The sequence below is a fragment of the Oratosquilla oratoria genome, chromosome 10 (assembly GCF_046742065.1).
Source record: "Oratosquilla oratoria isolate Oo_2021 chromosome 10, ASM4674206v1, whole genome shotgun sequence".
Taxonomy (NCBI): Eukaryota; Metazoa; Arthropoda; class Malacostraca; order Stomatopoda; family Squillidae; genus Oratosquilla; species Oratosquilla oratoria.
The window spans coordinates 74,257,784-74,270,283 of NC_134786.1; the positions used below are offsets into that span (position 1 = coordinate 74,257,784).

The following is a 12,500-nucleotide window of genomic DNA, read 5'->3' on the forward strand; positions in this document are numbered from 1 at the left end:
AAGTGCATAACACTCTCAGGCAATGTTGCCAAACTCGGTGTTGCCAACCAATTGATTGAAATCTATCCCACGTAACACGTAATGTAACACACCGTGGAACACAAAAAGTGTGGGTGACGGAAAAATTGGACATTATTTTTGGATTCTGTATGCAAAAACATATAAGATAAAGCTATTGTTTTCCTTGGGACAAATTCTTTGTTGACCAGTGTAATAATAATAATGATAAGTAAATAGATAAATAGATAGATGAATAGGTAGATAGATAAATAAATAAAGTAAGAAAAGGATAATAGACACAGGTTTTTCCTGACAAACACAAGCTGCAATTATAATAATCTCTCTGGTGCACATTCACGGATGGTAGAGTTCTGAGGGCACCATGGCGCTCGCATGCTAAGGATTGGGGACCACTGATCCATGCGATTGGCAAATGAGTCTATCGGGCTCATAGCGTGCTGGTGGCGTCATCGGAAGTGTGCTTGTCTCACATTCGCTTAGTTGTAGGTACGAATCCCGCACTTCTTTCCGATTCATAGCATGGACTATTACCTGTTCGAAAAGGTACAAATACATAGGTCAAAGGTAACGGCTTTGGCCGCCGGTACGCGTCTCCCATCGCCGGCTCTAGCCTTTATATGTATATATGTATATATATATATATATATATATATATATATATATATATGTATATACATATATATATATAGATATATATGTTTATATGTATATATGTATATATATATATATCTATATATATAGTAAGGGTAATCAATGGGTTGTAAGTCAGAGAGAAAATTTAGTCACCAATAACCAGCGCTCCTACCCTTGGGAATCCTTTCGCACTGAAGGAGTCATACAGGCGGTATGATTTTATCTAAAGAGGGCAATAGCAGGAAGGAGGAATTGCAAAAGTTCCAAGTAATCATCATTCTTACTTGGGGAAAGATAATATCACAATCATAAAAGAATGTTATATATATACTACTACTACTACTACTACTACTACTACTACTACTTTTTTTTTTTTTTTTTATACAAATTATACGACCTCCATCCTATTGGAACTGTGTGGTGGAAGCAGCAGGGTCTGTCTTCCACAGACACAGTTCATTGGCCCCTCTCCCGCCAATGACTGTGGTCGACGACCCTTTCATTTGTTTATTTATTTATTTATTTCTAATAATGCCTAGTACAAAAGTTCATTTATCCTACTGTCAACCACCGTCTGCTCAAAATCCAGGTTTTGTATATGTGTTGATTTGGGCGGTGGGGACCTGGTACCTCTCAGGCACAAGAGGGCTGATCTTAGGAGTGAGAATGATAGTCTACATCTCATCCATGAAACAATGCTGCTTTTTGGTTGTTGTTTCTTTTCAGCCATTACCTCAGCCAGCCGAGCGTAGAATGCCTTTGCTCTAGGACCCATCCCACCTGAAGTCGTAAAGGTTATAGGAGTGAATGAGCCCTGGTCTACATTCTGTATGCGCTCCTCGTACATCCTGATCTTCTCATGCTCGTTCCGAGAGTGGGATGCCTCAATAGTTAGGTTGCTGTAACAGGGGGCCATTGGATCAAATATTCGCATGTCAAAGAAAGCCAATTGTCCCCGTGTCCAGAAACCTCTTGCGCTGACATCCACTCTTGCTTCATCTGATGTGTTGGACGTGCGGTATCTGAAGTTCTCTCCTCCTAGTGGGAGTAATGTTGGTTCGATAGTCACATCCTTGCACACCTCCTGAAGCATTTGGGCAGTGAGATCTCTTACCTCATCGTGTCGCATGCAAATGAATCCACCTTGCTTGCATATCATTGCATGGTCTGTAGTAAATTGTACACCACAGGAGCATCTGTTAGTCAGCCCTCCTAATGGCCATCCATACCTCAGGGCAATGGCATCCGTGAATTCTCTTTTGTTTAGGGTGAATCCCTTTGCCCTGATTGGTAGTGCTGTCAGCCAATTAGACGCCCCAACTTCCTGCGCCATTGTTATCTTTCTTTTTGTATAATTCGATAGCCGAGCTAGAAGTGCTTGAAGTTCCTCCTTCTGCCTCTCCTCCCTTCCCTTTGAAATGTTTCTTCTAATTTCCCTAACCTCCTCCATGATAGTCTCCTTCCGTTGATCTTGTGACACGATGTTGTTTGTCAATGAGGACGTGAGTTTCATGGAGTTTCGGTGTTCTGTGTCGGCAAGGTTTAGCGGGTTGGAGATACCCAGCCCTCCCAATCTAGGTGGAAGTTCCATAAGTTTTCTTTCCTCTTCGTTTATTGTCCGTCCGTTGGTGATGGCCGGTATTAGCTCGTTTCTGATGGTTTCTTCAAGGGGTCTTAGTAGGTCGGTGATGTTCGGTACCGTCCTTAATATGTAGTTCCACTTATGTTTCACACCATATATGAATGCGGCATATGCCGCCTGCGGTTCGGTCTTTGCAAAGTTGGCTAGAATCCTAACTTCCGCCACCCATTCGTTAACTTTCTTTTCCACATACTGCTTTTTAAAGGATTCTGAGCCGATCACTGCACCGAGATGTCTTTCCCCCTCCTTTGTTACCTTCACTTCACTGTTCTCAAAGAGGATTCTGGCATTGTTAAAGTACTCTGGCTTCACTATGAGGACAGATTTCTTTGCATTCGGAATGTAACCTAAGCCCGGACCGTGTGCCAACACCAGATCCCACCACTTTTTTAGGTCAGCTACTTTTCCTGCGCCCGTGAGATCATCTGCGTATGCTACCTGTTTGACCCCGGTGTCCTCATATTGTATCTTCTGCTGCAGGAGCATAAGACCGAGCGCATACATTGCCATGGCCACCGGGTCTCCCTGAGTGGTGCCTTCCGCTGATTTGATGATTTCCACTTTCGATTCTTTCTTCTCCGCCCTGCTGGTGACAAATAGGTTTGCAGGTTCTCTGTATGTGTTCTCCACATACTTGGCCAATACTGGGCATTTAATTTTGATGTTGTGTATGGTAGCCTCTCTATTTAAGTTGTTGAATGCGTTTGATGCATCAACTAATAGGACTGCTTCGCAGTCTGGTTCCTCGAATATTTTTCTCATGGCGTGGACTGCAGCCTCGGAACCCGCCTGTTGCCCTGCGCACACCTGCAGGTTGCCAGCCGCTTCTCGCACCTCATCCTTCGCGACTTCCATAATTGCTTTTCCTATTATTATTCTTAGCACCTCGCCTATACCAATCGGGCGACAGCCAGGTTTCTTATCTAGCGGGATAATTCTACACGCTGTGTATGCCTCCAGGTGCTGACAGTCTTCAGACGCCAGTTTCTTCGCCAAACCAGCGATGGCCTCCTGCAGTCCCACCGCTGCCGTTCCAAATAGGCTGGTGCTAAGGAGACATTTCCATCCAGACGCATCTAATCCCGATGGTCCCGCCGCTCCTTGGGTGTGTAGAGCAAGGTTCCAGATCCTTTCTCTTGTGATGCTGTCAAAAACTACCTTGTGGGGTGGAAGGTAGTCACCATTGAATTTAGAGTCCAGGTTCGCTGGTCTTGCTATTGGATGTTTTTCTTTCAGGATCTTTATCGTTTCCTCGTTTAGGGGTAGAACTCCAGGATCTTCATTCTCCCCTGCGAGCGTTCTCATGGCAGCCGCAACCTTTCCCTGCCTCATCTTGTCAGCAAAATTCCTGGCTTTGTCTTCTGGACTTTTCTTTCTGTTGATGCCCTTGTTGAGTCTATCTTGGATAGCCTCCGCTTCCATCAACAGTTGCTCTACTTCTCCCTTTTCCCACTTTTCCATCCTCCGTTGCAATGCCTGGACATTCTCTGAGTGCTTAGATTTCCTGTGGGTCCTCTGGCATGTAAGGTGTGGGAGGATAGCTAGCGTTTTGAATACCATCGGGGCGTAGAGAGATGAATTTATATATGCTCTTAATAGATTGGTCATCTCCTCTATTAGGCGTTTGGATGCATTGCATTTAGGTGGGGTGAAGAGGTTTCCTGGAGAAAAGGCAATTATCCTGTTGTAGGTGTCGTCCAGCCACTCTTTAGCCCTGGACTGCTGCCATGTCTGCCAGAATCTGCCCTCCTCTCTCTCACCCTGCCGCTCTAAATGAGGTGGGTTTGCGTCCTCCGGCCTTAAGTTCGTGGAATCTCTTCCCTCTTGTAATTCTCTCTCACTCCTAAGATCACTATCCATGTCCATCTCCATCGCATCACTCCCATCCTCCTCACTCTCCACATTTCCCAGTTGGTCACTCCCCACCTCCGGCGATTGTTGCTTCCCTTGATTTCTGCATTCTCCTCCTCTTCTACAGTTTGTGCATTTCTTTCCACTTTTGGCGCATGTGCATTGCCTGCAGTTTTGCTGTGCAGAGGCACAAACACAACATGTTTTGCCGACCATCTCGGGTGGGACTTCTGGTCCTTGGGTGACTTAGATGGACAGTGCTAGACTCCCCAGTCCTCACCTGTGCCTGCCCTAGATCACGGCCTCTGTGGTAGCTTAATTTCTCTCAATTAACATTCTGTATTTATCCCCTGGCTTACCAGTGTCCAGCTCCCACTTCATAGATCGCAGTTTCCCCTCGTGTTTGTCTGAGAGAATTCATGCAGGTCTGGGAGAGAGTGTGGGATATATACATCTATATTTATATATATATACATACACACACACACACACACACACACACACACACACACATACACACACACACACACACACACACACACACACACACACACACACACACACACACACACACACACACACACACATACATGCATATACATACATATGCATGCATATATATATACACAAATTCACACACATATATTTATATATCTATATATTAATCACTTGGAAAGGAGGGATGAGAGAGGTAGGGGTGCCCGCGATTGCAATTGCGCGTGTATAATGCAAGGGGCAGCTATGGAAATGAAACCAGGACGTGAGATTCGATGGAAGTTACCTATGATAGATATAGATTCAGAAAGAGCAGGAGGAAAGAAACGCTAAGGGAAGTGAAGCGACATGAAGGAGGGGGAGGATGGGGAGGACAGGAGAGGGAGATGGGGGCGGGGGTCAGGAGGGGAGTAGAAGGAGGTGGGTAATTGGAGGGGATGAGAGATTAAGGGGAGTAGGAGGAGGTGGGTAATGGGAGGGGATAAGAGATTAAGGGGAGTAGGAGGTGGGTAATAGGAGGGGATGAGAAAGTAAGAGACAGCGTGGGGGATAGAGAGAGGCAGAGATAGATAGATAGATAGATAGATTGATTGATAGAGAGAGAGAGAGAGAGAGAGAGAGCGAAAGTGAGAGAGAGAGAGAGAGATAGAGAGAGAGAGAGAGAGAGAGAGAGAGAGAGAGAGAGAGAGAGAGAGTCAGAGAGATAGAGGGTGAGGATTTTGGGGGAGAAATAGTAACGACGAGAGGAGTAAATGAAGAGAAAGAGGAGGCGAGAGAAGGAGAAATAGAGTGGGAGAGGTAGACAGATGGATAAAGAAGGAGAGAGAGAGAAAGAGAGAGAGAGAGAGGAAGAGAGAGATAGGGAGAGAGAGGGAGAGAAAGAGAGAGAGAGAGAGAGAGAGAGGGAGAGAGAGAGAGAGAGAGAGAGAGAGAGAGAGAGAGAGAGAGAGAGAGAGAGAGAGAGAGAGAGAGAGAGAGAGAGAGAGAGAGAGAGAGAGAGAGAGAAGAGAGAGAGAGAGAGAGATAGAGAGAGAGAGAGAGAGAGAGAGAGAGAGAGAGAGAGAGAGAGAGAGAGAGAGAGAGAGAGAGAGAGAGAGAGAGAGAGAGAGAGAGAGAGAGAGAGAGAGAGAGAGAGAGAGAGAGAGAGAGAGAGAGAGAGAGAGAGAGAGAGAGAGAGAGAGAGAGAGAGAGAGAGAGAGAGAGAGAGAGAGAGAGAGAGAGAGAGAGAGAGAGAGAGAGAGAGAGAGAGAGAGAGAGAGAGAGAGAGAGAGAGAGAGAGAGAGAGAGAGAGAGAGAGAGAGAGAGAGAGAGAGAGAGAGAGAGAGAGAGAGAGAGAGAGAGAGAGAGAGAGAGAGAGAGAGAGAGAGAGAGAGAGAGAGAGAGAGAGAGAGAGAGAGAGAGAGAGAGAGAGAGAGAGAGAGAGAGAGAGAGAGAGAGAGAGAGAGAGAGAGAGAGAGAGAGAGAGAGAGAGAGAGAGAGAGAGAGAGAGAGAGAGAGAGAGGGAGAGAGAGAGAGAGAGGGAGAGAGAGAGAGATAGGGAGAGAAGAGAGAGAGGGAGAGAGAGAGAGAGAGAGAGAGAGAGAGAGAGAGAGAGAGAGAGAGAGAGAGAGAGAGAGAGAGAGAGAGAGAGAGAGAGAGAGAGAGAGAGAGAGAGAGAGAGAGAGAGAGAGAGAGAGAGAGAGAGAGAGAGAGAGAGAGAGAGAGAGAGAGAGAGAGAGAGCGAGCGAAAGAGAGAGAGAGGCGGGCGGTTTGCGGTTAGCTTTGGCTCTCTCGGTGAATTGACCTATGACCCCGACTTTTAGCGACTTGCGACTTCTAATTTTTGTTTGGGTCTTCTGACAGATGTATGGCTGTATAGGTCACTTCATGACCCACTGAGCTTATCTGAAAGGTTTCGCTTGTTCGAGCTTAGCTGGGAGGACTCGTTATGTCTGAAAGGCCTCGTTGTCTCTTCATGGTGGAGGGAAAGAAATCCTCCGACGGCGAAAGAAATCTCTCTGCCGCCTCACACACTGCTCACTAACTAATAATACGTATACAGACGAATGAGTAAATACACCTGTTTCAACAACAGCTGCCTATCCCTCGTTCATTGGCAAATCTTATCATATACATATATGAACTTACATCTATCTCTACAATCATCTACCAAGTATACCTTAATATCAGGCTTGTGTAAATAGTCTAGTCTCCTATTTCCTATCTCCATCTCACCATGCTCTGGAGCTGCCCTCACAATTGGCACTGACTTTTGGCTCTTTAATATCCTTTATAAGTAGAGGAATAGAGGAGGGGCGACATGAGGAGAGAGTGGAGAAAAGAGAGAGAGAGATGGGGGAGCGAGAGATATGATAAGGGAGATTTGGCCAAAGCTAGATAGATACAAAATATGATCTATAGTTTGTTTGTTTGTTTGTTTTAATCTATGCATCCAGACTTATGGTGGTGTGGAGAGGGTGTTGAGCATAACTGTGTGAATTCCTGCTTTATGTTTGATACTTATAAGTAAATAAATGAATAAAAAAATGAATAAAACAGATAGGTAAGGACTGATTTACCTGAATAGATGTATAAGCAACAATAATAATAAATGAATAAGAAATAACATGGAATTAGAAAAACAAAAAATAAACAAAAAATTAAAATTGAAATATAATCAGTAATTATGGAAGGCAGTAAGTTACCTTACAAGAGCTTACACTATCTTAATATTTCTGTTTTAAGTGACTAACACCATATACACCGTTATGCTCACCACCCAAGTGGCTTGTATCCGTGCCTCGAGGCGGTCACTCTCGGGGAATGGGGGGGGGGATTCTTACAAGTGCCCCTAGCCTTGGCACCTCTGGCCACTTGGCTCTCGTTCGTTCGCTGTATTTTCAATTCTTCACTAATTTCAGCGCACTTTCCGGGCACCTACGCACTTCACCTTGCAGTAGTTACTACTACTACTACTACTACTTCTACTACTACTACTACTACTACTACTACTACTACTACTACTACTACTACTACTACTACCACCACTACTGCTGCTAATGCTATTACTAGTACTTCAACTGCCAAGACTACTTTTGTTACTTTTACCGCTACTACCTCTTCTTCTGCAACTGCCAAGACTACTTTTGTTACTTTTACCGCTACTACTACTTCTTCTGCTACTGCAAATGCTACTAATACTGCTACTTCTACTCTCGCTATTAATCTGTTTTTAGTAGGGCAGGGAGAGGCAACAACGGTTTGACCTTGGTATGCCCTCGTGGACAAATCCTTGGGAACGGGAATATCATATCAGAAGCCTCTTTTTCCTGGTGGAGGAAGAGGAGGACGGAACTGGAAAAACCTAATGAGAGCCTCTTTATCCTGGTGAAGGAAGAGGAGGACGGTCTTATCTCTATATGAATAGGTACCAAGTCACTCCAGCACACAATATCATCCTTCCTCCAAGACTCTTCTTGTTGTACCACAAACACCATGGTAAGTACCTCGAGGCTGACCAGTGCTTTTTTTGTCTGTATTTCAGAGTGCCCACTACTAGGGAACTTTAATTCAGATGTTATTTCAATATGCACAATCAAATTTGAGTCTGGTCCTTGGAAATTAATAATATTTTTATTTGGTACTTTGGTTAATGACCTCTTCTACAACGGTTCACTTTTTGTAACGATCCGTATGTGCGGTCCAATTGGAAAATGGTGGTGATGATTCATATACTAATATCCTGCCTGCTTTGTTGAAAAAGTGTAACTGAAAAAGATCTAGATGAAAACTGATCTGGTAAGCATTCAGATAAGTAGAAACCTAGGAATTGATCAAAATTCCAGAACTTTTCAAAATCCCAAAACTTACCAAAAGCCCAGAACAATACTTCGTCAAAAAACGTTGAATATGACTGGTCATGTTCGTGAAGTTCCCACGTGGTTAGGTTTTGCTAGCAACTAGTGTCTTCAAAATCCACGTCATGAAGATTTTCAGTAGAAAAATGAGTGATGCTTATCTACAGGAGGAGTGATTTCGTTTACCCTAACTATATTTCACTCTGAAGGATGCGAGTGTTTTTTTTTTCTTTCTATTCAGGATGGATTTTTTTTTTAGAGTTCGTGGTACGTAAAGTAGTGGGTCCTGTGTGAGTTCCCTCCACAGTACGCAGCACTTAGTTTTGTTTTCTGGCTGCCGGTACCAGGCTCTTCATGAAGCTAAATGTGATCTTTTCGGTACCAAAGGGGTTGACTGCTAGCTAACTTAAACGACTGGGGCGAGATTTTCTTCTATCTTCACTGGATCGTTCAACCCTGTTGGCTGCGACCCTGGTTGCCTCCGGGTCTTCAGTACTATTGACCCTTGTGTCGGGGGAGGCATTCTGGTGTAGGTAGCACAACGGTGATCATCTAAATGCACTTGTATCCCATAGTTAGTCCGCGCTCGGTCACAGCAAGTCTCCTATCTTTACTCTAGTGAATCTTCTGTAGTTCACACCCGATTATGAAATTTGTGCCATAGCGTGCGGAAGGGGTAACCTATTTTATCTGTGTTTGTAAGTAGTCTCCAGCTGCATATATTCCGGGGTATGACTTGTGTTTGTTGAATCTTTAGCTACTGCATCGAATGGTGGAACTAAGTCTGCATGTGTTCTTGCGGTAGTTAAGTGTGCGCTAGAGCTGGGATGCCTGTAGCTGAGAGTCCGATTAGAGAGTAACTAACTAGTTCTCTCAGTTGTGTGCCATAAGAAAGAACAAGGCAGGTGTGTGATGAGGAGTCAGCTTTGATGGTTATGATGGTGAATAAACACCTAAATGCAATAATCCTGGTTGATGAATATATCACGTGAAAAATTAAACAAGGTAATACTGTTACTGTACTTAGCAATCTTTCTCGGAAAGTCAGTATTCATTTAAACTACCTTGGAAGAATATAGAAATAATAGGTTTCGCCAGCATGTGTTTCTGTCTTGGAAAACAAAATTAGATATTGCGGAGAACTCTGATTTGATCGCCATGGGGTTTATCTATGACCTAAACCATTTAACACATGACACGTTTCTTGTGCCTTTCTCCAATCTTAGTGTGCATCTTATCTTTCGGCAGGCGAATTGGAAGCATCTGGTTGTTGTGCTGGCCGTCCTGTCAGCGGTGCTGGTCATGGAAGTCCAAGGAAGCGCTCTGGCCGATCCAGAGGCTCTGGCTGATCCAGGGGCTAGGGCTGATCCAGAGGCAAGCCCCGGCCACGGTCACAATTATTGCTGGGGTCGGCTCTGCAGACTTCCAATATGTTGGGGAAAATGCTATCACTATCACCATCACCATCATTAGCGGGTTAAATGTAACTTCATCTACATACCTGGAGGCCAGGACATCTTTATGATTATGATGAGGCATAAATATAAATGAACTCATTCGACATATTACTATGATATTGTTGATCTTTTTTAGGCAGTGGCATTCGTTTTTCTCCAAACTTGTCGCTCCAACAGGCGAGACCAGAATTACATTACTGTGGTCTTCCAGCTTGAAATCAACAACACTAATTATTTCTGCTTTAGATGGTTATTAACACTGTCAAGTTTGTTCAAGTTGTTATGTCTTAATAGACTGAATAAATCCAGGCATTTTAGAGGTGTATAATTTCCCCCAGTAAACATCCTTTTGAGGCCAAATTCAATCAGGAGTATTATGGCAAGTCACGATACCCCTGAGTATCGTGCGAGAATAGGAGAGGAGATGAATTTTTTCTAAAGCTAAACGACAACAACTTTACAAACGGTCATGAGAAGGAAAACACTGCTGCTGCATTTGGTGTCTGCAAAAATTTATCCAGGGGAAAGGGAAAACAAAGTTGCAAGAACAGCATGCATTTATTTTACAGGAGAAACGAACATATTGCATGTCACACAACACATATGTGGGAGAGGAAAGATAGAAAATACTACTTTTCACTCACTGGAACCTCTCAGCCTCACAGTTGCCATCAAAGGTCCTTGGGGTTTCCTGTAAAATTTCCTTTGGACTTTTGTCCATATTGTATTACTGTGGGTCCGTTTCTGTGTCACCGGCAGGTAGAAGATTGAGGAGGGGAGCAGTTACCGCTTGTCAATTATCCTTATGTTAAAACGTGGAGAAAAGCAAGCTGATATCAAGGTGGAGACCTAATGTCAGCGCCACATGGTTGCAATCCCAGATGGAGGTGCTGATGGATTTTGAAGACGAGCAGCAGGGAGAAATTCTAACCGACGTACCTACAAAGGATTAAAGGATTGCAAAGGCGGGGCATGCCGACAGACCTTTTGGTCTATAAATAGGTCGGGTGTGGAAAAATTGTAATAATGATAAATAAACATACAGCAAGCTGCCGATTTTATACTCCCTCTGAAGACTAACCCCCTCCAGGAGCAACAAGCCCTTAGACAGCAGCAGCTCCACGAACAAGTGCAACATGTCCAGCTAGCTAATCAGCGCCTATGACCAGTAACCCGAGCAGTAGTAACTCAGGCTAGAGTTTCCAGACAAAATCCCACCCTCTTGGCTCCCGGACAAAATCCCACCCTCTTGGCTCCCAGACAAAATCCCACCACCCTGGCTCCCGGACAAAATCCCAACCTCTTTGGCTCCCGGACAAAATCCCAACCTCTTTGGCTCCCGGACAAAATCCCATCATCCTGGCTCCTGGACAAAATCCCACCCTCTTGCCTCCCGGACAAAATCTCATGCTGCCCCTCTCGGCCAATGAGGGGCCAGTATTCCGTCTAAGCTAGACAGGCTGAACTGTTACACCGCCTTATAAGCCAGCCCACCCAACCAGCGGTCATTATTCCTTGGAAGATCTTTCAACATAGCAGAGCATCCTAACAAAGCAATACTGACCCGAAAACGCCTCACGACGAGGCGAAAAACTATAGTTTCGGTGGAGCTAATAGTTGTTCAATAATATCACCATGCAAAAATACACCAGTTGGCATACACTGCGTATGTTCTCTTGAGAGTCATGAATGACTATTTCCAGTTCCTCTCAGTTGCTAATAGGAAAGCATTCTCCAAATTAAAGAATACAGTCTTGAAGATTGTTAAAGCAACTAGTGCAGTTGATTTCATCCAGATTTGCCTTGGAGAAAACCTGTGCCCCAGAAATAATAAATAAGATGAATAATTGCATAGGTATAGTTAAATGATGAATAACAGATAAATAGTAAATAATAGTAAATTGACAGATAACTAATAATAAATAATAAGTCAAGCCAATAATAATAAACAAACAATAATAAACAATTAAACAAATAATATTAAATAAATGGCAGTTATTACAGCAACTTACTTAGGTGTTTATCTAAACAAATCTTAAAGCTTCGAACTGAACTACATTGCACTGCCACTGTAGGAAGTTTGTTCCATTCATTAACTACACGGTTGGCGAAGTTGTTTCTACCCACTTCCAAATTAAATCTATTTCTTAACTGTTTGAGACCATTATTTCTTGTCGGATTCTCATTCAGTGTGAGTTTTTTGTCACTTTTGATGTCAATTCCCTTTAGAATCTTAAAGACCTGTATCAAGTCACCTCTGAGTTTACGTTTTTTTTTTGTTTTTTGTTTTTTAGGGAAAACAAATTCATATGTTTTAGTCAAGGACTGCTATTATACAGGACGTGCACACCCCGATTCCTGGCTCCGCTAGCGGAGGCCAGTCGTGTGCTACGAGCAGTGGAGGTGTAAGGCTGTGTCGCTCCGTCTTTCGCGCGTGGCTGCATTTAGAAGTGGATAGTGCTTTATTTTTTACATAGGTTCTTGATGATTTTGTTTGTTTGGTTCTTCATAGATTCGTTCTTGCTGATTTTGTGTATTCAAAATGCCGAATAAGTGTGGTGTTGT

General features: G+C 43.8%; 1 protein-coding gene across 1 annotated transcript in view; it reads right to left on the reverse strand.

The window, feature by feature from the left end:
* Positions 1-62: 62 nt before the first annotated feature.
* Positions 63-12,500, reverse strand: part of LOC143028975 (uncharacterized) — a 19,448-nt gene continuing 7,010 nt past the window's right edge. The window contains exons 3-4 of the mRNA XM_076191324.1: positions 3,193-4,574; positions 63-145 (exon numbers count right to left, since the gene is read on the reverse strand). Coding sequence (XP_076047439.1) covers positions 63-145; positions 3,193-4,363 — 1,254 coding nt within the window. The 5' untranslated portion in view covers positions 4,364-4,574. The remainder of the gene's footprint in view (positions 146-3,192; positions 4,575-12,500) is intronic.